General features: G+C 44.7%; 1 protein-coding gene across 1 annotated transcript; it reads right to left on the reverse strand.

Annotated features, from left to right (window-relative positions):
- Positions 1 to 5,108: 5,108 nt before the first annotated feature.
- On the reverse strand, positions 5,109 to 19,814 carry POMC (proopiomelanocortin). Its single transcript, XM_088447533.1, has 3 exons — positions 19,751 to 19,814; positions 10,279 to 10,422; positions 5,109 to 6,109 (listed from the first exon to the last, which is right to left on the reverse strand). The coding sequence occupies exons 2-3, from the start codon at positions 10,405 to 10,407 to the stop codon at positions 5,462 to 5,464; spliced, it is 777 nt and encodes a 258-aa protein (XP_088303659.1). The 5' UTR covers positions 10,408 to 10,422; positions 19,751 to 19,814; the 3' UTR covers positions 5,109 to 5,461.
- Between the last annotated feature and the right edge of the window lie 7,567 nt (positions 19,815 to 27,381).

Raw genomic sequence — 27,381 nt, forward strand, 5'->3', positions numbered from 1 at the left:
GTTTATGCACAGTATATAGGATTGCCCCTTAGTTTATACACAGTATATATAGGATTTTCCTTTAGTTTATGCACAGTACATAGGATTGCCTCTAAGTTTATACACAGTATATAGGATTTCCCTTTAGTTTTATACACAGTACATAGGATTTCCCCTTAGTTTATGCACAGTATATATAGGATCTCCCCATAGTTTATGCACAGTATATAGGATTGCCCCTTAGTTTATGCACAGTATATATAGGATTTCCCCATAGTTTATGCACAGTATATAGGATGTAACCATAGTTTATGCACAGTATATAGGATCTCCCCATAGTTTATGGACAGTATATAAAGGATTGCCCCTTAGTTTATGCACAGTATATATAGGATTTCCCCATAGTTTATGCACAGTATATATTTAGGATTTTCCCTTAGTTTATACACAGTATATAGGATTGACCCTTAGTTTAAGCACAGTATATATAGGATTTCCCCATAGTTTATGCACAGTATATAGGATTTCCCCTTAGTTTATGCACAGAATATAGGTTTGTCCCTTAGTGTATGCACAGTATATAGGATTGTCCCTTAGTTTATGCACAGTATATCGGATTGTCCCTTAGTTTATGCACAGTATATAGGATTTCCTCTTAGTTTATGCACAGTATATAGGATTGTCCCTTAGTTTATGCACAGTATATAGGATTGTCCCTTAGTTTATGCACAGTATATCGGATTTCCCCCTAGTTTATGCAGAGTATATAGGATTGTCCCTTAGTTTATGCACAGTATATAAGATTACCCCTTAGTTTATGCACAGTATATAGGATTGTGCCTTAATTTATGCACAGTATATAGGATTGCCCCTGAGTTTATACACAGACAGTATATAGGATTGCCCCTTAGTTTATACACAGTATATAGGATTGTCCCTTAGTTTATACACAGTTTATAGGATTGTCCCTTAGTTTATACACAGTACAGTATATAGGATTTCCCTGTAGTTTATGCACAGTATATAGGATTGCCGCTTAGTTTATGCACAGTATAGACTGTAGGATTGTCCCTTAGTTTATACACAGTACAGTATATAGGATTGTCCCGTAGTTTATACACAGTAGAGTATATAGGATTTCCCCTTAGTTTATGCACAGTATAAAGGATTTCCCCTTAGTTTATGCACAGTATATATAGGATCTCCCCAAAGTTTATGCACAGTATATAGGATTGCCCCTTAGTTTATGCACAGTATATATAGGATTTCCCCATAGTTTATGCACAGTATATATAGGATTTCCCCATAGTTTATACACAGTATATAGGATTGCTCCTTAGTTTAAGCACAGTATATATAGGATTTCCCCTTAGTTTATACACAGTATATAGGATTGACCCTTAGTTTAAGCACAGTATATATAGGATTTCCCCTTAGTTTATGCACAGTATATAGGATTGCCCCTTAGTTTATGCACAGCATACAGGATTGTCCCTTAGTTTATACACAGTACAGTATATAAGATTACCCCTTAGTTTATACACAGTACAGTATATAAGATTACCCCTTAGTTTATGCACAGTATATAGGATTGCCCCTTAGTTTATACACAGTACAGTATATAGGATTGTCCCTTAGTTTATACACAGTACAGTGTCGGATTTCCCTGTAGTTTATGCACAGTATATAGGATTGTCCCTTAGTTTATGCACAGTATATAGGATTGTCCCTTAGTTTATGCACAGTATATAGGATTGTGCCTTAATTTATGCACAGTATATAGGATTGCCCCTGAGTTTATACACAGTACAGTATATAGGATTGCCCCTTAGTTTATACACAGTACAGTATATAGGATTGTCCCTTAGTTTATACACAGTATATAGGATTGCCCCTTAGTTTATACACAGTACAGTATATAGTATTTCCCTGTAGTTTATGCACAGTATATAGGATTGCCCCTTAGTTTATGCACTGTATATAGGATTGTCCCTTAGTTTATGCACAGTATAGACTGTAGGATTGTCCCTTAGTTTATACACAGTACAGTATATAGGATTATCCCTTAGTTTATGCACAGTATAAAGGATTTCCCCTTAGTTTATGCACAATATATACTGTAGGATTTTCCCATAGTTTATGCACAGTATATATAGGATCTCCCCAAAGTTTATGCACAGTATATAGGATTGCCCCTTAGTTTATTTATACACAGTATATATAGGATTTTCCTTTAGTTTATGCACAGTATATAGGATTGCCTCTAAGTTTATACACAGTATATAGGATTTCCCCTTAGTTTTATTCACAGTACATAGGATTTCCCCTTAGTTTATGCACAGTATATATAGGATCTCCCCATAGTTTATGCACAGTATATAGGATTGCCCCTTAGTTTATGCACAGTATATATAGGATTTCCCCATAATTTATGCACAGTATATAGGATTTAACCACAGTTTATGCACAGTATATAGGATCTCCCCATAGTTTATGGACAGTATATAGGATTGCCCCTTAGTTTATGCACAGTATATATAGGATTTCCCATAGTTTATGCACAGTATATATTTTGGATTTTCCCTTAGTTTATACACAGTATATAGGATTGACCCTTAGTTTAAGCACAGTATATATAGGTTTTCCCCATAGTTTATGCACAGTATATAGGATTTCCCCTTAGTTTATTCACAGTATATAGGATTGTCCCTTAGTGTATGCACAGTATATAGGATTGTCCCTTAGTTTATGCACAGTATATCGGATTGTCCCTTAGTTTATGCACAGTATATAGGATTGTCCCTTAATTTATGCACAGTATATCGGATTTCCCCCTAGTTTATGCACAGTATATAGGACTGACCCTTAGTTTATGCACAGTATATAGGATTGTCCCTTATTTTATGCACAGTATATAGGATTTCCTCTTAGTTTATGCACAGTATATAGGATTGCCCCCTAGTTTATGCACAGTATATAGGACTGACCCTTAGTTTATGCACAGTATATAGGATTGTCCCTTATTTTATGCACAGTATATAGGATTGTCCCTTAGTTTATGCACAGTATATAGGATTTCCTCTTAGTTTATGCACAGTATATTGGATTCGCGCTTAGAGCCTGGTGCAAAGTTCAAGCTGTAGAACAGGGGTCTTCAACCTTTGGCCCTCCAGCTGCTTTGGAACTACACATCCCAGCATGCCCTGCCACCGTTTTGATATAACAGCATGCTATGACTGTGGCAGGGCATCCTGGGATCTGTAGTTCCACAGCAGCTGAAGGGCCAAACGTTGAAGACCCATGCTGTAGGATGTTCTCCTCTCAGAGGAATCGAGCAGGTAAATAAATGCATATATACGCCTTCGTGCAAAGTTGTAATCGTCTGAGTGTCTGTGAGGGTACTGCACCTATCTGTACCCTACGTTTTATACTCATCATTATAATCAATGCTTACTTACACCAACTCATACTTGGTGCTATAGATATTTCTGAAAAACTGGCATGTCCACAGCATACCTACGTCCGTCTCTGCAGCGCCCGCAGTTACGCCGGCACGCCCTCCCTGAACTTAGCAGGCGTGACAACGTCCGTTAACAGCGTCTTTATTTGCTAGTAGAGATGAGATTAATTGTGTAAAACTCTGCATTGCACTAATTGTGTGCGCAAAGTTCAGGAGCACACGCAGTGCGAAATATGCACGATACACTACGCAAAGGGTCAACTCCGCATCAGGCCCATCTTCTGATTTTATGTTTGCTGTGTTTGTGAATTAGGTTTTTACAGGGGGAGAAAGCAGTCGCATACTTTGAGCCCCCAAAGCCCGGGAATAAGGTGGTCCCATGTCTGGGCTGAAGTATATTTAAGTATTTCCTGGGATCAGTCATCTTACAGCATGTGGTGATTTGGGGGTTATTAATGGAATGTGCTGCTAAGCTAGGGGTGAATAAGGGCTAGTTATGAAATAAGAATGCTAATTATTTAATGTTGGGACTAATTAGGGGGGATAGGTCTTTTTTAATTAAATGTAAATGCTGTTAATATAATGTTGAGGCTATTTGGGGAAAATAGGTCTATTTATTATTTGGAGATGATGCGTTTATAGATGGATCTATCTGTGTCCGGGAGCCACTGTCTCTTGTCTTCAGGCACCATCAGCAGCTGATGGAATATTTTTTTTTTTTATTGCGAGATACAATAAACAATAATAACTTTATTGCACCAAGTGACGTCATGACGTCACGCCACAATAACTGAGGTGTGAACAGGAGTAGCCAGAAGACCCAGAAGGTGAGTATCTGTGGACTGGAGCCAGAGGGATGCGGAGGCTTTAGCTGGAGAGACACTAGGGGGCTGGCTGGAGCGACACCGGGGCGCTGACTTGAACTGGAGCAACACTGGGGGCGGGGGGGCTGGCTGGAACTGGAGAAACACTTTTATAAACTGTTATATTATCCACATTTGTCAGACACAACTTACAGTACCTTGCACAGCTGCAAACACTCCACAGCTTTAAAACACACATTGGGTGTATGTTTTATAAATGCCAAAGCCCAAAAAGACATTTGTGGAGGTTACTGGATTAATGTAATTATACCAGGCTTGCCTACCCTCCCGATTTGGCCGGGAGCCGCGATGACGCGATCTCTCGGCCACACCCCCGGCCCACACTGGCCACGCCCCGCAACGGTGCTATAGTGCGGCCACGCCCCCTTCTGTAAGCTGACATTCAGCCCCCTCCCGGAAGGAGGGAGCTGAATGTCGGCAAGTATGAATTATACAGATATATCCATCAGAACAATACTGGACAAGGGGACCCTTGCATGTAATTTTGCATTAGCCCGGTACTGCGTGGTTGATATAGTACAGTACCGAACCAATATTTATGAGAATGCAGCCAATCACGCAGTAGGATCCGATGACACCGTCAAAGTGCTCAGTGATGTCACTAGTTACTAGAGAAATGGCTCCATCCTCATAAACGTTGGTTAAGCCCACCACCGTACCCAAATTGGAGGGTCCTCATATTCTTTTATGTATCGTGGCCACCTGTGGCAATGTTCCAATAGGCTATGTCTTCCATTTAAACAAAAGTGACAGGCTTAAGTAAAGAATAATTGCCGGATAGCCAGTAAGATTGTAAACGTTTAATTTTCCATTCATTTACATTATTGTACAGTTCTTCAGATATGAAAATAATTTAGCAAACCGAAAAACTAGAGATTCACCGGTAGAAACATTTACCCTTTCCTTATGTACAATGCCGTTTTTTAAATTTTTTTTTACGTCTTCCTTTCCAGATTTTACTGACTTTGTACAGTACATTCAAAACTCAGTGTGACATAACATAAATTCAAGATGGGTGTATAGCGCTAGCTACGAAGTGGACGGGTAAGAGTTGATCGTAGAGTAGATGACGGAGACAAGAAGAGACGTGCTGGTTTCACCTGAAAGAGCTCTAAGTGGGGGAGGGGGCTATTCTATCCTACTGACCCTTTTTGTGGGCATTTTTAATGATGGCGTTTTTGAAAAGAGTCATTAGCGGTGTCTGACTTCGCTCCGGGGTCATGAATCCTCCATACCTTTTATCTTTGGGGGGCCCTTCCCACCGAAAGTGATGCATCTTGTATTTCCTATCTTTTTTAATCGGGTTTTCCGCCATCTCACTGTCTTCCAAATTTTCATCAGAGTTGGTTTCCGGGTAGTCAAACTCCAGGGACAACTCTCTTCTCAGCTCCATGGGGTAACTCTCTGACGATTCTTCTTCTGCGTCAGTTGGGAAGACCTTAATGGGCCTCCTCTTCCTGCCCACTGGCTTCCCCCATCGAAAGTGCTCCATAGAATAGGACCTCTTGCTGTCTTGCCTGTCCTCCTCTTCCAAGTTGCTGTCTTGGGAGTTTTGGTTGTCACTGCCGGGGAAGAGGTTGAATATGGGATAGTTGGCGATATCTTCCCGCTTGTAGCCTGCGTTGCTGCCGTCGCTGCCTGTGCTGTTCCTTCTACCGAACTTATTCCAGCGGAAGTGGCTCATCACGTACTTCCTGATGTTTTCAGAGAGTGGCTGCATGTGCCCGTTCCCGGGATACACTGGTGACTCCGCAGACAGGTCCATCTTGCAGGCTTTAATACATTCCTACCGGGAAACAAAGAGTGGCAATATTCCTATTAGGACCTGTGATATATATATAATTTTTGGAAAATGCTTTTGCAATGATTGCTCAAAAAACACACATACAATCCCAAATACCCCCCAAAATATTAATGCAGTAGCACCAAACAGAGAAGAGTGCTATGACTAACAGGCAGGGATCAATAAGACCTTCAGTTACTGACTTTGGTAATGGGGATGGTCAGATGTCATTACTATGTGTAATAAATGTTCTCACTGAGGGGGAAATCTATCAAACCTTGGACAGAGATTTAGTTGAGAGATATAAGGTACCAACCAATCAGCTCCTAAACTGTCACTTTAGAGGCTGGTTTGAAAAATTACCGTTTCGTTTTTACTTTATCGCCCTCCAGGATTGGATACATCTCCCTCTTTGAAACAGTGTAGTTATTCAAGTTGAGTACTTTCAAGGTTGGAATTATTGCACAGTGACAGTGACAGATTCTATCAGTAGCGCTATAAATATTATCTGAATCACTGCTTCCTTCTTCACCATGGACTTCACACATTAATCAACCAGGTGTGCACTATGGAAGGTAGAATTTGCAAGAGAACAAGTTTTTTTCCTGTTTTGTTGGAAAATATATATAATATATTGAATTCACAAAAGTGTTGCATACACAAGCATCGGAACGGCTGCAGCTGATTAAGATGTACGCATTTCACACGGTAAGCTACGCGTTTCGGTAGGAAACAAACTCTAAGGGGTAAATTTAATAAAGTGAGAGCTTTTAGAAGTGAGTTTCAGAAGAGATGGTGCCCATAGCAACCAATCAGATTCTACTTAACATTTAACTAGCTCCTTCTAGAAGATAATAGCTAGAATCTGATTGGTTGCTATGGGCAACATCTCTTCTAAAACTCATTTCTAAAAACTCTCACTTTAGTAAATTTAGCACTATATTGCAAGTCTGTATATACACTTAACACCTGGGCTAGCCTGTATCAGTGCACCACCAATGTGGAACGTACCAATCCTTCTTAGATGGAGTGATGATTCAGCTGGCATGAAGTAAAGAGGGCTTTGGCTGGTCCCCTAATAATGGTGACTGTGCAGATGTGGGCTGGTCCTGAGGTGGAGAGCCCTCACTGTGCATACATGCAGAGTTTGTGGAAAAAAGTGCATTATGTTTGATGATCTATTTCCAAATAAAACTGACAAAGAAAAGCTTTATCTATTGGTAGTTTCACCATTCAAAGCGCATGCCAGGTTGATTTATTTACAAAATGGACCTATCTTTTGCCCGGTGTTTTTAGAATTAAAATTGAAAACATTGTAATATAAATATCTTAACATGAAGCTTTGCATGGGTGGGTTGTGTTAGATATTAGTGTATATGTTACCCCTACAGCTGATTACCAGCGGGATCATTTGGTGGGCTCTTTGCATTAGGTATAAAACATTTTCTTGTTAAAGAGAAGCAGACAAGTGAAATCCCATGTTTCTGAGAAAGTGTCAGATCCTGAGTTGCACAAATCTCTCTTTACTGGCGCAAATGGCGAATTTTTTCTACAGTTCATGCGCAGAAGCGACTTTACACATTCTTGCTGATGTCGGTCCTATTCTCAGTTGGACACGTCGCATCTGGATCTTTCTTTCTGTGAAATATGGCGTTTCGGGGGCGGGAACTGGGTGGTGGCAAAGTGGGTGCATGGAACCACCCTGACTTGTGGGCGTGTCTTAGTAGTGTTGTGGGCATTTATCAAAAGCTCTGCCCATCCTAAAAGGTGACAACTTTGGCTGAATCTCTAAGGGGCATGATTGACTTGAGGCTCCGAGCCCGCCCTGTACTCGTGAGATCCCCTCACCTGCCTCCCCGACCACAAGAGGCTGCAAGTCTGATACTAAATATGGCCGAATGTGTTCGCAGTCTCTAAGTGCCCCAAATGGCTTCACATCTAAGTGTTAAACAGTCCTTATGCCCGTGTGTGGGTTTTTTCAGTCCATCAAAACTATTCTTCACATTGTACAGGACCTGGAACACAAAGCTTCCATCTCTAGAGTTCAGGGCCTGATTCAGACCCGCTCGCGAGCGCTATGCACTCACAAGCGGGTCGATGGTGGCCCAGTGCGTATGCGTACGACAGAGCCGGCTCCGTCGTGCGCATGCGCGAGACCCGGATAGCGATGGGCACTCCGTAGCTCTGGGTCTCGTATCAAAGGGGGCGTGCTGTCGATGTTGAGTGACAGCACGCCCCCTTTTGTGGGCAGGCCGGGGGCGTGGCTTTCCAGACGGAGGCGTTCCCGTGGGAACGCCTACCGTCTGGGGCCGGCCCCACTGACATCACAAGTGATGTCAGTGGGAGAGCTTTAGGCTCTGTCTGGGGCTTGCGGCAACGAGACCCTACCACAAGGGTCTCATCACAAGCCCGATGGTCGCGATGGTCTTGACCATCGCGACCATCATCATGGCCACTCGCTATAGCTGTGGGTGGTCACCCACAGCTATGCGAGCGGCCAGGAGGCCGGGTCAGAAAATAGATGTGGCCGCCCTCATTCAGCGTCTGGCTCTGAATCAGGCCCTCAGTTTGACTTGGCCTCAATCTCCCAATCTATGGGGGCGATTTAATTCTGCGCCTCATGCGATGGTCCTGTGCCTGATGTTAAAAAACCACTTATTTTTCCTTCTACCCCAAGCAATTAATGGTTGTCTTATTTGCAGTAATGCCAGGAAATGCACGTCAGCTGGCAGCGGGACCTTGCGCTAAATCGAATCTGCCCCTATTACTCTCAACCACGCGAACACTTGGTAACTCCCCAAGTCTGAGTGATGAGCGACCAGTGAGTAAGGGGAGAAGGGAGAATACGTTTGATGTGGTCGGCTGATGATCTTCCAGTGCAGATTTTCACCTTTGAACAATGGCCCTCATTCAGAGCCGGTAGCTATTTGCGCTCGCTCGTCCTGAAAATAGGGGTGGCTATTCAAATGAACCGTTTGCTCTTTGCGGTCTGTTCACGCCTCTAGGTCTGAACGAGCGTACAAAACTTGCGGTCGTTTTTTGGGAAACTACGCCCCCTGGCCGCTCGCACCACACGTCATGTCCGCTATTTATTAGATTAATCGAGTACATCGACCAGCGTATGAACTGCTCGCTATTCTTGTGGTTGGTTTTTGCTACCACAATCTTGCGAGCAGTTCTGGCTATAAAATAACCCAGTGACGTGGTCAATGACGCTGCTGTATTAATTATGCACACCCATAAAACGCCCGTTTTGACCTTTAAGCACGCCTGCGTTCTGATCTCCACTCCCCGTTTTCAAGCACCTTCCCCTGTTACCACCCACATACGCCTCCTCCTGTCACTCAAATTATCAGGCATTCTCTATTTTGCGAGCACATGAATTTCGGCCGCACTGAGTGGTTCGCACATGCGTATTACGATCCGTACGCATGCGCAGTTGGGCAAACATCGCTCGGAGCGAACGAACAGCCACTTGAATCAGGGCCTTAGTACCTAGAGTGTGCACCTGCATTCTATGGGCCTGATTCAGAGCCGGACGGTCTGACCAGAGCGCTCGCTCTGAATCAGGGCCCTCCTCCATTAAAATGGAGCGTCCTCTTGGACGCTCGTATAGCTGTGGGTCACCACCCACAGCATATACGAGCGTGCAAAAAGATGGTCGCGATGGTCTTGACCATCGCGACCATCGGACTTGCGAGGGAAACCCTGCGGTCGGGTTTCCCAGCCACAAGCCCTGGAGTGAGGGCCGGCTTCAGATGGGGCCGGCTTCAGATGGTAGGCGTTCCCAGTGGGGCCGGCTTCAGATGGTAGGCGTTCCCATGGGAACGCCTCCGTCTGGCAGGCACGCCCCCGGCACGTCCACCAAAGGGGGCGTGCTGGCAATCAACATCGACAGCACGCCCCCTTTGGTGCGAGACCCCGAGCGATGGAAAGCCCGTCGCTCGCCGGGTCTCGCGCATGCGCACAACGGAGCTCCCTCCGTCATGCGCATGCGCAGTGGGGAACATCGACCCACTTGCGAGCATGCTGCCGCTGCGAGTGGGTCTGAATGACCCCCTATGTCCCCTGCATTGTACTACAAGTCTCAGCATGGTGGTAGCATCTCTTTAGGGCATGGTAGACTTCACTGCTAGGAGATGAGAGATACGATGATAAATGAAATGTCTCACCAGGATCCTGTCGTCGCTGCTGAGGTCTACGCATGCACCTGTCTCCCAGCACTGGCTCCGCACCTCCCCAACATGAAATATAAAAACTCCAAGCATGGCCAGGACCCAGCTCCAAACAGGCCACGGCATTCTCAGGCGGTGCGGCTGAAACAGAGAGGAGAACGCGTTAAACGCTGGGTACACCGGAACACTCTTACGCAGCCGTAATAGACTAAATTAAAAGTTGTTCCGCGGCAACTTTTCCAGCATTACTTTTTTGATGGATCAAGTGTCATGTTACAAGGTGTAATAAAAGTCACACAAGTACTCATGTACTAGTAGGAAATTTAATTTACAGTCCCCCAAAAATAACCACGAGATGCTAGCTTCTCCCGTCACTGCTGGTATGGTTCAACAGTCCTGTCTGGAACGTGTCTCTCTGGACTTCACCAATGCAGCTACATTATACACCGGGACCCACTTACCTGGCCACAGGACCTTCAGCAAGTTAGGTGAGTACCGGGAACCTTTTTCACTGATTATAAAGATTATATAACTATTCTAACGCTGCATACACACTCAACGATGTTAGTAACCAACGATTTTAGTGAACGATTTTCGTTCAGATTTTCCCTTGAAAAAGCGAACGAAAATCGTTCACTAAAAATCGTTGGTTATTCAAATAATGAACGATTTTCAAAAACGCTGAACGATAAACGATTTTTTAATCATGCATACAGTGAATGGAAATCATTCATCGTTTATCGTTCATTCTGCACAACATGAACGATTTTCTGAACGAAAATCGTTTGTTGGACAGTCAGAATGGACGATGAACTACAAACTACAAACGTGAACGCTCATGAACAATTATCGTTCATCGTTCAGCTTGAAAAGATGAACATTTTACAAATGATTTAACGATAACGATGTCGTTATAGTTAAATCGTTAAAAAAATCGTTATGTGTGTACGCACCTTAATCGTTCAACAACTGATTGTCACATAGTTACTTCTAATAAGCACAAAAACACGCTGCGCATCTTACCATGGTGCCGATGAAACGTGACACCACAACAATGGGGGATTATAATTGTGTCATTTAGGGGAAAGACCAGGGTTTTAGTGAGTCCTGCAAACTTTTAAACTTCGGGGACATATTCATCATGGATAAAAATGCCCTCATGCCAGGGAAAATTAAGGTTTTACATGGGGGCACTAACAAAATTTTACTATGGGACCCCCAAAGAACTACTTATACCAATGCTACTTCACACACATACGGGCTCCATTTAATACTGTTACTTAATAGAGCAGGAAGTCCATTACTGACATTACTAGTGATGTCAGTAGGGCCGCCCACAAATGCCAGGCGTTCCTAAGGGAACGCCTGCGTTTGTGCAGCCACTCCCCCTCCCTGCCTACAAAACGGGGAGAGCTGTCAATCAACATCGACAGCCGTCCCGTCTTGTAGCGAGACCCGTTGTGACAGAGCTGCCGTCACAGTACTGGTCTCGCGCATGCGCCCACCGGTGCCGGCGCATGCGCAGTCGGGGACCATCGACCCGCTTGCGAGTGCTGTGCGCTTGCGAGCGGGTCTGAATCAGGCCCAAAGTCCCAACCGATCAACTCCTAACTGCCATGTCACAGGCTGTGTTTGAAAAATGACAGTTATACCGGGTACACTACACACTAGACGACGCAGATCGGACGCAATGTCGGTAACATTGTCTAGTGTGTACTCTCAATGTCACAGAGGATGTGCAATCCCACACATCGTCGGCGACATCGCCAGTCGGACCTGCATGCAGTTCCGACGGGCGACATCGTCAGCGAAGGAACATGCTCCCGACATCAGAACCTCCGCCGGGTCCCGTGGGACGGTAGGTCGGCTGGAGACACATTGTTAAATGTGTACCCAGCTTTAGGAGGTCCCACAAAGCGGTAAATAGATCCCACAAAGCGCTAAACTAAGCTTACCGCTGTTTGCTAAATACGAAACAGAGGACATGTCTTGAAGCGTAGTCAGGTTATTGATATTACCCCATCTACCTGAGCCCCCATTCGTCCTGTGCAAACACCTGCTAAATGCTGCACGCTGCTGGATGTCAGCGCACGGCATAGCTGACAGCCTGAAAGCTGCGCGTAAGCTGTGACGCCACAGGATGTGAACTTTACGTTATCCAGCATCAGGGCTTAATGTGGGGGAACTTTTGTACAAAGAGCTTTACAGGGCAATATAACCTTTAAAGGTAAAATAAATGAAGAAAGTTGAAGCATGTAAAAGAAAGTAAGATACTGTATGTGTCCTCCTCACTGTATAATACAGCAGCAGCCGCTCTGCACAGACACAAGGCACAAGACCTTGAGGAATAAAAGGAGACTTGAAACACTTATAATAGCGCAGTGACCAGGATTCGTGCAGTTTATGTCTCTTTGCTCTTTTATCTCAGTCTTACAAATGTTTCTAAGATCTCGTATAACTGACACAGTACCGATTATAATAACAATTCATTGCATAGAAAGTACCCAGTGGTCTAAGTTCTGAATATTATAATAAAGAGATATAGGACCTCATTCAGAGTCGGTCGAAGCGGCCGCTCGGTCGTACGGGAAAAGGGGCCGGATATGCAAATGATTCCCTCGCAAGTTGCATCCCTAAGTTCGGATCGGTAGCTGGCCGACCAAGAGGAGGAAGCAGCCGGAATTCAAAAAAATACCCCCCCTTCTTGTACGCATTGCACGTCATCTCCGGGCATATAAGGATTAATCGAGACCATCGGGAACCATCGGAACTGGTCGTAGAGCTTAAGGTTGACCATACCCTCTCTTAAGCTCTACGATCATGTCAGTGTAAAAACTTCCCATATCACATGTGCCATGACGCTACTTTGTTAATTATGCACTCCCATAATCCGTATGCACTCCCATAATCCGTATGCACTCCCATAAAACGCCGTCCGCATAATGAGGCACGCCTGCGTTCGGATCTCCACTCCCCCGTTTTCAAGCACCTTCCCCTGATACCACCCACAAACGCCTCCATCTGTCAATCAAACTACCGACCTGGCTGTGTTCAAGGAGAGCGAAATTTCTGATCGTAGCCGCTAGTTTGCACACGCGCATTGCAAACTTTACGCATGCACAGTATAGCGAACATCGGTGGCATACGACCGTGCGCCCGCTTCGACCGACTCTGAATGAGGTCCATAGAGTGATGTTACTATATGGTATAATGCACTCTAATACCGTGTATTATAGATATAGGTAGCCATACAAACGTACAAGGCTGTAAGAGGTGACACAAAACTTTTGAATAGACACTATATAAAACCCAATGGTACAAAGTTTATAAACTACATGCATGACTTAACAGTTGTATTGTGTAATGTAAGGGAGCAAGGAATGCTTTGTGCAGACAGAGTAGGTTCTGCTGAGTATTATGAATGCCACTAGGGGGCAGGTTCCTCCTCGTCATAATAATATTGCTCAGTGGTTCCCAAACTATTTTGAGTCACGGCTTCCCTAGTGCATCAGAATTGTTTTCACGGCACCCCTGAGCCAAAAGTTTGTTATTGAGGAATTCATTAAAAAATGTAGTGAAGTAGTAAAGTGAAGTAAATTGTGGTTACGGTACCTGTCATACTTAGGGTCAGTTATGTGGTGGTGGACAGGTGTGCGCTCCTGTTTGTCCACATATTTAAATTACATTGACCGTAAAGAATTTGACTTGGTGCTGGACCACCAACCTAAGGCACCCCTGCAAGTGTCCCGAGGCACCCCAGGGTGCAACAGCGCACAGTTTGGGTACCACTGCTATTGCACTGATAAATATATTGAATTTATTAATGAAGTCACTGATGCTGTACTATTTCCTCCACAATACTCAATGCTAGACAATCACCAACCTGTCTTGTATGGGGTATTAACACTATGATGGCCATAGTTACAAACATCCCTCTCCAGCACTTAGCTTTTCTTTAGATGTAGTATCGCCAGAGCCGTTTTTGTGACGTACGCGCCACTATTGCATGCCGCAACATCTGCTGAGCGTTAGGGATCGGCCTCATTACTCAGCGGGAAGGAAACGCAGCAACTATACTTTTTAACTTAACAGCATGAAGACTACGTAGTTATATCTGCCGCATCTCCTTCCCGCTCAGTGACGATGCCGGAGCCTCTGCCCTGGGAGTTCGGAGCTCCTCCAGTGAGAGCCCAACATATGCTCCTCTCTCTATCTTCCGCTTCCAGCAGTCAGTATTTACCCTGCATCACATGCAAACATAATAAATATATTTCTCGGGGTGTAGTCTGTTATTTCGACAGTGGCCATGTTGACATTTGTCATGTCTACACGGATTACATGTTGACACGATAGAATGTTGACATAACAGCCCTGGTGACCCAACAGTCACTTACCTGGTCCAGACGGTAGCAGTGGCTCCAGCATCGTTCTCCGGGTCCAGGAGACCATGTGACACAGAGCAGCCAGAACCGTAACTAGACTTTTTGGTGCCCTGTGCCAGAGAGAGCACTGGTGCCCCCCTATATTTCAAATAGGGACAACGCACCCGAAAAAGGGGCATGGTTTTATAGGAAAGGACAAGGGAAGAGATAGGGGAGGCCAGGAGATGCTGGGGCCAGGGAAGAGATAGGGGAGGCCAGGAGATGCTGGGGATAAAATAAGAGGAAGCTACAAGTGAGAATGATAACACATAGAAAATTGACAGGCCCGAACAGCGCCCCCTGCCCTGCGGTGCCCTGTGCCATGGCACTGGTCGCACCACCCTAGTTGCGACCCTGTGAGCAGCAGCAGGCCCGTAACTCGGCTGGTGCGACATGTGCTACGGCACAGGGAAGCGCAGGGTAGGGGGCACTGTTTGGGCCTGTCAATTTTCTGTATATAATCATTCTCACTTGTGGCTTCCTCTTCTTTTATCCCCAGCATCTCCTGGCCGCCCCTATCTCCTCCCTGGCCAACTCCCCCTCCATCTGGCCACATCCTCTTTTATTTAACACACACATTTCAAAATACCGTCATACCCGGGACTCAAACCTATCACCTCTCACTTGATGTCAGTCACCTTACACATGGAGCTATCTGCCCCACATTTTCTAATGGCAGCCTTGAACACAGCCACCGATTCCTGACCCAGCTGTTACCAGCAACACCTCGAGTACCCTTGCTGGTGAGTTCAGATCCCGATGCTTGATACATTTACGGATCTCCCCGCTGCTGCTATTTTCTACATATACACTACAAGCAGCGCTCTTTCTACACCTTCAGTCGGTGATCTACACTGCCGGCTCCAGTCTTGCGCACGTTTGCTATGATGGACAAATTATTGTGTACCATCACTGCAGCCATTGGATCCACACTGTATTTGGCAGTGACACCTGGATAACAGTGGTACAACAGGATCAGTACCTCATTTATCATCATATGGGACAAATCAAATTTGTCATGGCCCTTCCCCATGAAGCCAGGCCCGTTTTTTGGGGACATGTATTATTTCTCTATTTGAAATATAAGGAGGAGGGGGGCGCCAATGCTCTTCCTGGCCCAGGGCACCAAAAAGTCTAGTTACGGCTCTAACCAGCAGTTCTGGCACAGATGTCTGATGGAGCAGCGTTCAGTGAGTATTTTCTCCCTATCACTAACCCTAATCCCTACCACTAAAACCTCCCCCCTAGTGCCTAACTCTAACCTCCCGCAGCCTACCCTTATCCTCCCCTTTCAGCTTAACATGTAAATTTTCTGGCGGCGCCTAAACCTAACTGCCGGCATTCTGAGACTGTTGGCATTCCACATGGCAACATAGCAGGTGTCAACATTGTGAAGATGTCAATATTCTGAGGATGTCGATATGGTGCCTGCCGACCCGTTGAACTATATTTTTTCATTGACAATATGAATGCCAACGTGGTAACTGTGACCGGATGCCAGTTTCAGTCCTTGCAGCGCGGCATGGTTTGTCCAGGTGCAGTTACTCAGGATCAGGGGCCGATGTGCTCAAAAACTGTTACCAAAAAAGTTAGACATGGAGCATGAAGTTAAAATATATTATTTAGGGGGGAATTCAATGAGCTGTGGGATATACCCTGCAGCTAGCTGATCACACCAAGCCAGTGGCGTCACAAGGGGGATGCTAGCCACGCCCAGGTGTCACCCTCCGAGGGGTGACGCCAAACTGCCAACTCCTCTTCAGTGACAGGAGCCGGGTGCTGCACTGTAGCATTACGGGCAGCACTTGGCTCCTGACACAGTGAGGGAGCCGGCACTGCGCACAGACTGGTCCCCGGGGGACAGTCCGCATCTCAGGTACCCCCAGAGTGACTAAGACGGGGGTCATGCCCCCGAGGCCATGCCCCTACCCATGCACACCGGCTGTCAGCCCGTAGGGGGACGCCACTGCACCAAGCAGGGAATAGCTATTTCATTAATTAGCCTTTTCCTCACTGTGTTAACGCGTGTCACTAACCCATTGATTCTGCCTAAATCAATGGGTTTCACCGCATGCTAAAATGCAGAATCTGGATTTTATCGCAGATTTTTACCTGCAGCTCCGGAGGCTGCGAGGAAAAGTGTTGCGTCTGGTGATTCGCAAGCCGGGTTCCCGCCACTAATTGAATCGGGCAGCACGATCAATTAGCTGCAGGATGAGCCCCACTGGTTACTGAATTTCCCCCAATGTCATTGCTTTACGCAGCGGTACTGCGCACTGACTATGATGATCAGTGGCGTAACTAGGTGGGTCGGGCAAGGTGCGTGCCCTGGGCGCCGTGGGATCGGCGGCGCGGGGGGGCACTGCCGGCCATGGACCGGCCCGACCTAGTTAGCTACCAGTGTAGTGCCGACTGCAGTGAGTGCGGTCAGCGCTACACATTTACACAGGACCGGCGCTAGGCTTCCAGCGCCGGACCTGTGCTGCACACCTGAGCCCGTTCCCTCCCCCTGAGCACTTGCCCAATAGCACTAGAAGGCGGGCTCAGGCTGTGCATAACACACTTATCGCCGCCAGCGCTAGGAGGCGGGCTCAGGCTGTGCATAACACACGCATTGCCGCCAGCGCTGGCGGCGATGCGTGTGTTAAACAGCAGCCAATGAGAGTCAGATAGACTCTCATTGACTGCTGCAGCACCCACTGCAAGGGCCGGGGTTCCGTCCGGGTCCTGCAGTGGGTAATGGGACAGACGTCATGAAATCATGACATCTCTCCCATAATGCTGAGCGCGCCAGCCTGGGAGGACTGGCAGGCGGCGGGAGCGTTGTCGCGGTCCGGAGCAGCAGCGTGGATTCAGGTAGGTATATTTTTATATGTATTTTTTTTAAACCTGTCTGCACTACTGGGGGCACAACGGGGGAGGGGGTGGCTACTACTGGGGGGAATTCTACTGGGGGTGGGGGCACAACAGGGGGGGTGGCTACTTGTGGGGGCACCATTATTGGGAGGACCTCTACTGGGGGGGGCTACTACTGGGGGCACTTACTCGGGAGGGGGAACCTCTACTGGGGACTACTACTTGGGGGGGGATCTACCACTGGGGGCATTATAAAAGGGGCCTACTACTAGAGTCACTGCACTGGGGGGACCACTACTGGGGACAATAATAGGAAGGGTCACTACAGGGGTCACTGGATAGGGGGAATCGCTACTGGGTGCCTGCATAAGGGGGACCACTACTGGGAAAACTGCATGAGGGGGACTACTGCTGGGGGCACTATATAAAGGGCACTGCATAGGGGGGGACTACTACTAGGGGCTCCCTTTTCAAATTTGCCCTGGGCTCCAAATACACTAGTTACGCCACTGATGATGAGGCGATTACAGACGTGTCCAGAGTACGGAAGCTACTGTGAATCGTGAATCAACTTGTAACTTTTGAGGGGTACAGAGCCTTTTCCCTCACAAAAAGAAAGCACTGCGTATAAGCTTTTGTCTACACAGATTATGTTTAAATTCTATGCTGTTTTTTTCACCTCTATCACCTTTTTTGGGTGGTTATTCCACCTCTCCATTACAATTTTTGGGAAGTCAAATTTCTCCTAAAAACAATAGTGGATGTATAGTGGCTGCTTCCCACTTGCACCTCGTTAAAACCCTTCACCTCACTGAAAGTAACCTCTCCTCTGCAGCAGTCTAGTAAAGTTTCTTTGTAATCTCAAATGTATATAGGGTCCTTCTAGAGATGTCCTCCCTCCCCAGAACTAAGCACAGTTGTCCAGGAGGGGATATACAATCACAGTATAATGGTATCACCACATTTCCCTATCTGCTTCTAATTCATCTCCCAGTGCAACCTAGCACCCAACTGACCTTACCCCCTACTGTGGTACATTGTCTGCCCACCCTTATGAAATAGTGACTCCTATATCCCTCCTCCTCAGTAGCTGATATTAGGTGCCACTAATACTATACTATAGGTGCCACTAATACTATATTAATACTATATTTAGTATTTGGGTTTTGAAACATATGGCATGATTTTGTATTTCCCACATATATTTCTAGCTATCACTGTAGTTTCTGGTCCACTAAAATACCTAGATCATCATCAAGCATTTTGTGTAGTCCTGCCCTTAGTACATCTACCCTGTTGCATATCTTTGTGCTATCTGCAAAAACCTAACCTTGAATACCATTAGTAAGGTCATCAAAAAAGATCATGAATAGCACTAATTAACTACTTGAGACAAGTTTAAGAAAACTAAGCTTTCATATTAAATCACAGGAAAATATTCAATCATAAAATCCCAGAAAATTATGACATTGTAGAATATATTTTCTGTTATTTATAAAAAAAAATTAAAATTATAAATGATGTAGACACCATTTTTGCAATTATTCAAGAGTTGCAGTACTTCAAATCTAAAAATACACATTTTAGTTTTCAAAGACACCGAATTATTCAGTGCTCTAAAATAAATGACAAAAAAAGAGTTCTGAACTTTTACTTAAATGAATACATACCTGTATTCATTTCAAACCTACATCCTATCATCAAAAAAGAAAAACTTTAAATTAAATTAAAATAAAGTCTAAGTTGGATAATAATAGCTCTTTGCAGAATGGTTGATGCCAATAATCTTTAGTATGGCTAATTCATTTCCTGGATCGATATAAAGTGCATTTTTTTATATGTGTATCTTCTTCATAAAATATAACTTTTATTTGCATTAAGGCAAACAATATTCTGGGGAAAAAAAAAATCAAACTTTTTTTTCCCCATGTCCAAATATATTAAATATGAAAACAAATATGATATGGAAAAAAAAAACAAGCAAAAAAAAAAGAAATAAAAAACTAAATATTGAAACATGCGCAGTTCCTTTGAAAAATACAAAATGATTAGGATCAATCTAGATAAAAAAAAAAACGATACAAATACAGTAAAATAAGAGTGTTAAATTTATTTATGCGAGAAGTTTAATTTGCATTAAAAGAAAGAGACCAGACAGACGTTACATTACAGAATGCACGTTTCCTGCTTACCTGTTGCTTACTCAGTGACTAGTACGACCTGTAACTTCTGTGCTGTGTGTCCTTGTGATCTCTGCCACCAGATCAGCTCTCTTTATACATGTGTGTGTAATATAGGGAGGTGCACTGGCTAGCTAGATGACGTGAACATCTTCAAGTCATAAAGGGTAGAAAAGCATTGTATGAGGATAAAGTTGCATCACGGTCACAACAAATGATTAGTGGCTTCTCCGAGAAACCTATGTATGTGATATCTGCGTGAACAACAGGGATTAGCTTCTGTTCCTGCCAAAAGGGGAAGAATTTTTCCAGATGAATTTGATTGGTTTTTTTTCTTTTCATAACTGAGATTACCAGAGAATTAGCAGGTATTCAAACTCTTTGAGTTGGCATTAAGTGGCAAATGACGAATGACATCAAAAAGCGCCAGTAGTTTTCTTTGAAGCAGAGTGAACCAATTACTTTTGTCGCTCTCTAATCTGACTGCAGATATTCCTTAGTTTATTAGCAATTAGTCACCAACAGGACAGGTGTCAAGCGATTGTCTCGTTAAAAGTTGTTTTTCCATAGCGGACGCTGTACTCGTCATGCTCCATCATACAGAGAATTAATTTAAAATTTGAACACAGTCTGTTCCTAAAACCGTAACTGCACAATAAAGCCGTTTCTGAAAGATCGGAATTGTTGATTAATTTTTTTTTCACGCGCAACTGCGTCAATTTATCAACCGGCACCTTCCTAGGTCATATCCACGCTCCATGTTCAGAAACAGCGTCTCCCTGCCTCTACTTTTGGAGGCCGGAAAAGTGTCTGCATTACTGCTTTAGGACGATCTACTTAGTTCATTTCAACTTTTTGTATTCTCTTATAAAATGCTGCCCATTCCAGCCTCATTTACGTATATTTAAAGAATCCGGGAGTGAAGGAACGTCTGACACTTTTTTAGTTAACTTTCTTTGCGTGCTTCAATATTTTTATTTCGTGGATAAAGCACTTACCTACCATGATCAAGTGCCTCTGGATGGTAAATGATCCATTTCCTTTGAAACTACGGGGTAACGCCAACTTTCAAACAATAAAGCTGCATACACATGTAAAAATTTTCTGTACAATCACCCAACTAGTTGATTGGTTGGAATGAAAATCTGGTAAGGTATGAAAGCAAATGACAATCAGCAATTTGCTCCCAAACGCCGGACAATGGGCAAAAACTGTTGATTGAACAAATTGTTTAGATCAAACATTTAACAAACTTGTCTGACGACCATTTTCATCTGTTTCCTGGCATTTAGGAGCAAATTGCTGATCATCAATTACTCCCATACCTTACCAGATTTTCATTCCAACCAATCAACTAGTTGGATGGTTGGACAGAAAATCTTTACGTGTGTATGCAGCTTTACTGTATAGTAAACCAAAGCGTATTATATGGAGAGAAAGTTTCTGAATCCAGCTGCCAATGAAGGTAAACCTCCCGAAATTTGCTTCCTCCTCCTGCCCTTGAATCTCATTTAATTTTCTGGTCATACAATGCCAAGTGTTGCTTTTGCACCTGTGCACAGTTTGAGGGGCATGAAGGCGCCCGCCTGACTTTTAGCTATAAATGCCCAGTTTTGCAGCAGAATGCCTGACGTCCGGATCCGCATGCTTTTTACAAACGAGGCACATTTGCTCAAAAACACACATGGGGTTCTATGCTGAATTGAAGCCAATTCTTGCCAAAAATGTAGGTGTAGAATGCATTACAAAACTGAAAAGCAATTTGCAGAACATATTAGGATGCCTGCGACTCTGCATGTTATGCACAAAAACTGCACCGAAGATAGCACAGTCTTTGCCATATATTACACAGACGTCATTCCTCATCTCTTAATACGTCTCTGATGCACAGTATGAATTGCAAAGATTGCGGGGGAAAACTCTACAAAATGCATTTACGTCCAAGTCTACATGAGCCGTAAGTGTGCCGTGGTATCACTTATTTGCACTTTGTAAATGCACCATAGGTCCAAATGTATTAGGCTCTACACTGCAGTTGCTAGATTTAAAGCGGCAATAAGATTTAAGGCATATGTCTTGAAATTAATTGCTGCTTTTCATCTAGCGGCTGCATTGATATAATTGTCTCGGGACCAGCAAATTCTATTAAGTTTGGGTAACAGTGTCTCTGCGCAGGTTAGCTCCTCTTTCAGAAATAACAGAATATCACCACTAACGTTAATATAGAATTTATTTATTTTGCAATTTGTCTGGATGGCCTTGCTCCGTTGTTGTATATATATTAGATTAGCTAATCATATTTTAAAAAGTTGTCCAATCACTGCCAATGTGAAATATACATTTTTGATAGCTAATAAACATTTTTGTATTATATATTTTTTTGGGGGGGGGATTTACATTTTTTTTTATTACATAATAAAGATATTTGTATTGTATTTTTGGGGGGGATTTCACATTTTTTTTATTTTGTTTTTATTTTAGATCTTCAGTTGGCAGCAGGTTCTCAGAAACCTGGTCATAAGACAGTTTTTCTATCGTTATTATCCACACTGTGCTTATAGCAGCAGATGCTAACAATATCTTACATAGCAGGATTCCAGCTATATTTATTTTAGATTTTTAACTATTTTGATGTATTTGAATTACAGGTTCATTTTTTTATGTCGTCTTAATAATGTAACAAATGTATTGTTTATTATTGAATTAAGAAACGTGTGACCTGTCTTCTAGTGGGAGGATGTGAGCCGGAGGGATCCGTCTGAGACAAGGGACTGAGGAATAAGGTACCTGAAAGGAGACGTGAGCTGTCCAAGAGAAAGAAAAGCCTGACCTGAGCTGTTTAAAATGTATAAGCAAATACCAAAACCCCTCCTATCAACTGGCACCAAGAATATGTATACTGCACTGAGAGAGCCATCCTTATATAATGGTAATAAATCCTTGAATTAATCTCTAACAGCATAGTAATTTAAGCCTAGGGGCAATAACAAAGCAACAGCCATTGACAGGCTCCCTCTCTGTTACAGGATGAACTTAGTAGGTGTTTAAGCCATTGTATTGGAACAAGTTAAGTACCAGGTTGTACAGTATCTCAACTCAAGTGCACCACCAGAAGTGTATGTGTGTGTATACAGTATATATCTACTATATAAAATCGAAATTTTGTCATTCAGTCCTTCTGTCTTTCTATACAAATTCACAGTTTACAAGCCAAGATCGTAACATTTTACATACGAGTGTATTAAAACACGGCGGAGGCAACTAAAAAAATTTGAAGTCGAAATTAATTACTGTTCATTTTTAATTAATTAAAAAACACAATTTTTGCATAGCATTCTCCCTCTACAGGACAGGTACGGAATTAGAAAAGGATTTAGCTTATCTGCTATTTTTTCTTTTCTATCTCTACTATCTACTATATAAAAGCGAACATTTTTCCTTCTGTCCTTCTGTCTTTCAGTACAAATCCACAGTTTACAAGCCAGAACAATGAGGTGGAATGTTTGGTCTTCTGCCCAGGCATGACCGTGATGGGCTCTTTCATCCCACGGACAACAACTGTCTCCCCCGGTGCCTGATTTAAACAAACCACATCACCATCAGAATCCTCCTCGCCAACTTCCTCCTCAGCGCCAGCTACACCAGTATCCCCATCCTGTTGTACTTCAACCGTGACATCTTCAATTTAAAAATCAGCAAGTGGACTGTGGGTGCTCCTTCCAGCACTTGCAGGGGGCGTGCAAATGGTGGAAAGAGCCACCTCTTCCCGTCCAGTGCTGGGAAGGTCAGGCATCGCAACCACCACCACACTTGGACTCTCCTTGGGGATTTGTGATATCTTCTTAGAACGCACAGTTCTTCACTGTGCTTTTGCCAGCTTAACTCATTTGATTGTTGTAGCGGGAGGAGGGCTTCCATTGTCATGTGAAGCTGAACCACTAGTCATGAATATAGGGAAAGACCTTAGCCGTTCCTTGCCACTCCATGTCGTAAATGGCATATTGGCAAGTTTACGTTTCTCCTCAGAAGATTTACATTTATTTTTTAAGGTCTTTTTCCTGAACTTTGCCATTTGGGATTTTATATTCCCTCTACTATGACATTGGGCATTGGCCTTGGCAGACAAAGTTGATAGCATTTCATCATCTATGTCATGACTAGTGGCACTTTGTTGATGCACGTGCGGCTACAACGCACATAATTCACAAACACAGAAAAAAAAATTTAATTTTTTTTGGAGTGCACTTTGGGGGTTACATCACCCTTTAAAAGATGAGCCAGCCGGCCCTTTACTTATGACACAGGCGCACGCTTGGCACTGCTACTTTGTTGATGCACGTGCGGCTACTGCGCACACTCTTCACAAACACAGAAAAGAAGAATTTTTTTATTTTTTTTGGAGCGCACTTTGGGGGTTACAGCACCCTTTAATGGCCGAGCCAGCTGGACCTTTACTTATAACACAGGTGCACGCTTGGCGCTACTTTGTTGATGCTCGTGCGGCTACAGTGCACACAATTCACAAACACAGAAAAAAAAATATTTTTCTTTTTTGGAGTGCACTTTGGGGGTTACAGCACCCTTTAACGGACAAGCCAGCCGGCCCTTGATTTATGACACAGGTGCACGCTTGGCGCTACTTTGCTGATGTACGTGCGGCTTCTGCGCTCACAAGTCACAAGCACAGAAAAAAAATATTGTTTTTTTTTGCACTTGGTGGGAGCACCCCTGAAGGACAGATCACCCCCTGGACAACACTACAGCACCCCTTTAGGACTACAGCCATTATGGGACACTGCACAACACAGCCCAGCCAGCGCCTATAGACTTTGGAGTGGACACAGCCCCTATGGACAACTGACTGCACAACACAGCCCAGCCAGCCCCTATGACAGCAGCACAACACAGCCCAGCCCCTATGGACAACAGCAGCACAACACAGCCCAGCCAGCCCCTATGGACTGAGGGCCTGATTCAAAGCCGGACGCTCTTTCAGAGCGCTCGCTCTGAATCAGTGCCCTCCTTCTCTGTTTTTAGAGCGGCCTCCTGGCCGCTCGCATAGCTCTATCAGAGCCAAAAGCACTCCCACTGACATCACTTGTGATGTCAGTGGGGCCGGCCCCAGACGGTAGGCGTTCTCATGGGAACGCCTCCGTCTGACCAGCCACAACCCCGGCACGACCACCAAAGGGGGCGTGCTGTCACTCACCATCGACAGCACGCCCCCTTTGGTGCGAGACCCATAGCGATGGCTTTCCCGTCGCTATGCCGGTCTCGCGCATGCGCACGACAGAGCCGGCTCCCTCGTGCGCATGCGCACTGCCCCAACATCGACCCGATTGCGAGCGCTCAGGCCCTGAGCGTACACAGCCCCTATGGACAACAGCAGCACAACAGAGCCCAGCCAGCCCTAACTCCCACCCTCCCTCTTCACTGTCCACAGCCGGAGTGAAAAATGGCGCCGACGCCAAACCCGCAAATCCAAAACCCGCAAGATCTGACAGCGGGATGATGACGTTTTGCCTCGAACCCGCTCATCACTAATATATATATGTATATATATATATATATATATTATATATAAAATCTAAAAATAAGCACAATAACATGGGTGCCAAATAGTGCATTAAAAGAAGATTTATTAGGAAGTTTGACAAAAGCAGAAGTCAAATATGCGTAACGACGGTGGCGGTCAAGACCACCGCAAGTTGAATGGGTGTAAAGTATCAAATGTCCGTGGCATACTCAGCTGCTCCACGTCCGATCGTCCATTAGCTGCTGCGCCCACTGCCGGAGCCGGCCTGGAGCTTTCCGGCTCCCGCAGTGGGTAATGGGAGAGACGTCATGGCATCTCTCATAATGCAGAGCGGCCCAGCCCGGACTGAGGAGCGGATGGCGGCGGCCGGAGCCGGAGTGGGGATTCAGGTAAGTGGTTTTATTTTTATTTATATTACATGTGTGTCTACTGTGGGGTGGGGGGTGGCTACTACTGGGGCACTGCATGGAGGGGGGAACCTCCACTGGGGGCACAACAAGTGGGGACTACTACAAGGGGGTGGCTATTACTGGGGCACTGCATAGGGGGGGGACTACCACTGGGGGCACTGCATCGAGGGACCACTACTGGGGGCACTATTTAAAGGGCAATATTGGGGGTACTGCATAGTGGGTGGAACTACAACTGGGGCCACTGTCAAAAGGGCACTGCATAAGGGGTACCACTATAGGGGCACTATATAAGGTGCACTGCATAGGGGGTACCACTACTGGGGGCACTGCATAGGGGATAGTACTACTGGAGGCACTATATAAAGGGCTTACTACTGGGGGCACAAGGGCACTGCACAGGGGGGACCAATACCGGAGGCACTGCAAAGGGGGCGCCAAAAAATATACTCGCTTACTAAAAAATTTGGGCTAGGGCCGGCCCTGGGCGAAGTGGATCCACCGGTTAGTTGTAGTTGCACCGCGTGGCTTAAATGATGCTTTAGGATTATCATGTTTTTAATAGATGATGTTTATTCTCTATACATGGTCAGTTTTTATGTATATTTTCTATGTAGATTTTTCTATGTATATTTTTCAGATCTACCTTGTAGTCTCTGCACACATGTGTGATATTATTGCCATAATGTCTGTGATCATGTTATCATGTTTGCTTATGTGTGCGATTCTATTGATGTTTACATTATGCATTTGTGACTATTTTTCTAATGAAGACTTTCTTGTGCTACTAGCACTATTGAGGTTGCTATGCAACCGAGTGTAGCGCTGTTTTGACACATGTTCCTGCTCTGTTTTTTGTTTGATTGTTACCATGGTGATGTATTGGGGTCTTGTAGTGATGGCGCGCTTATTTGCTGACATCATCGGGATGCGCTGTCAGCCGCCTCATGTGATCCGGCTGGCGCGCTTCAGGCACTTTAAAGCACATCTTTAATATCACCAGGTTCACCTTTCTGTCCCTTTAGCCCACCTTGCCGAATATCTTGATCTTGGCATCTTACAAGCGCGAATAATATGACTTGGGTGGGTGTTATTTAAGGTGAGTTGTTTGTTTGTATATTTGTATGGTTGAAGATAGTACGCAAAGGGCCTGATTCAGAGCCACTCGTAAGCGGCAGCTCGTTCGCTCTGAGCGATGTTTGGCCAACTGCGCATGCGTACGGATCGTTATACGCATGCGCGAACCAGTCATTGCGGTCGAAATTCATGTGTTCGCAAAATAGCGAATGCCTGATAATTTGAGTGACAGAATGAGGCGTATGTGGGTGGTAACAGGGGAAGGTGCTTGTAAACAGGGAGTGGAAATCAGAACGCAGGCGTGCTTAAAGGTCAAAACGGGCGTTTTATGGGTGTGCATAATTAATACAGCAGCGTCATTGACCACGTCACTGGGTTATTTTATAGCCAGAACCGCTCGCAAGATTGTGGTAGCAAAAACCAACCACAAGAATAGCGAGCAGTTCATACCCTGGTCGATGTACTCGATTAATCTAATAAATAGCGGACATGACGTAGGATGCGAGCGGCCAGGGAGCGTAGTTTCACAAAAAACGACCGCAAGTTTTGTTCACTCGTTCAGACCTAGAGGCGTGAACAGACCGCAAACAGCGAACGGTTCATTTGAATAGCCACCCCTA

This window comes from Taudactylus pleione, unplaced genomic scaffold, assembly GCF_031769625.1.
Source record: "Taudactylus pleione unplaced genomic scaffold, aTauple2 ptg000434l, whole genome shotgun sequence".
Taxonomy (NCBI): domain Eukaryota; kingdom Metazoa; phylum Chordata; class Amphibia; order Anura; family Myobatrachidae; genus Taudactylus; species Taudactylus pleione.

Bases quoted from the DNA above. Each gene is read 5' to 3' on its own strand.
- POMC (XM_088447533.1), bottom strand. From the start codon at position 10,407: ATGCCGTGGCCTGTTTGGAGCTGGGTCCTGGCCATGCTTGGAGTTTTT. The intron at 6,110-10,278 runs GTGAGACATTTC...GTTTCCCGGTAG, and splicing joins GCAGCGACGACAGGATCCTG to GAATGTATTAAAGCCTGCAA.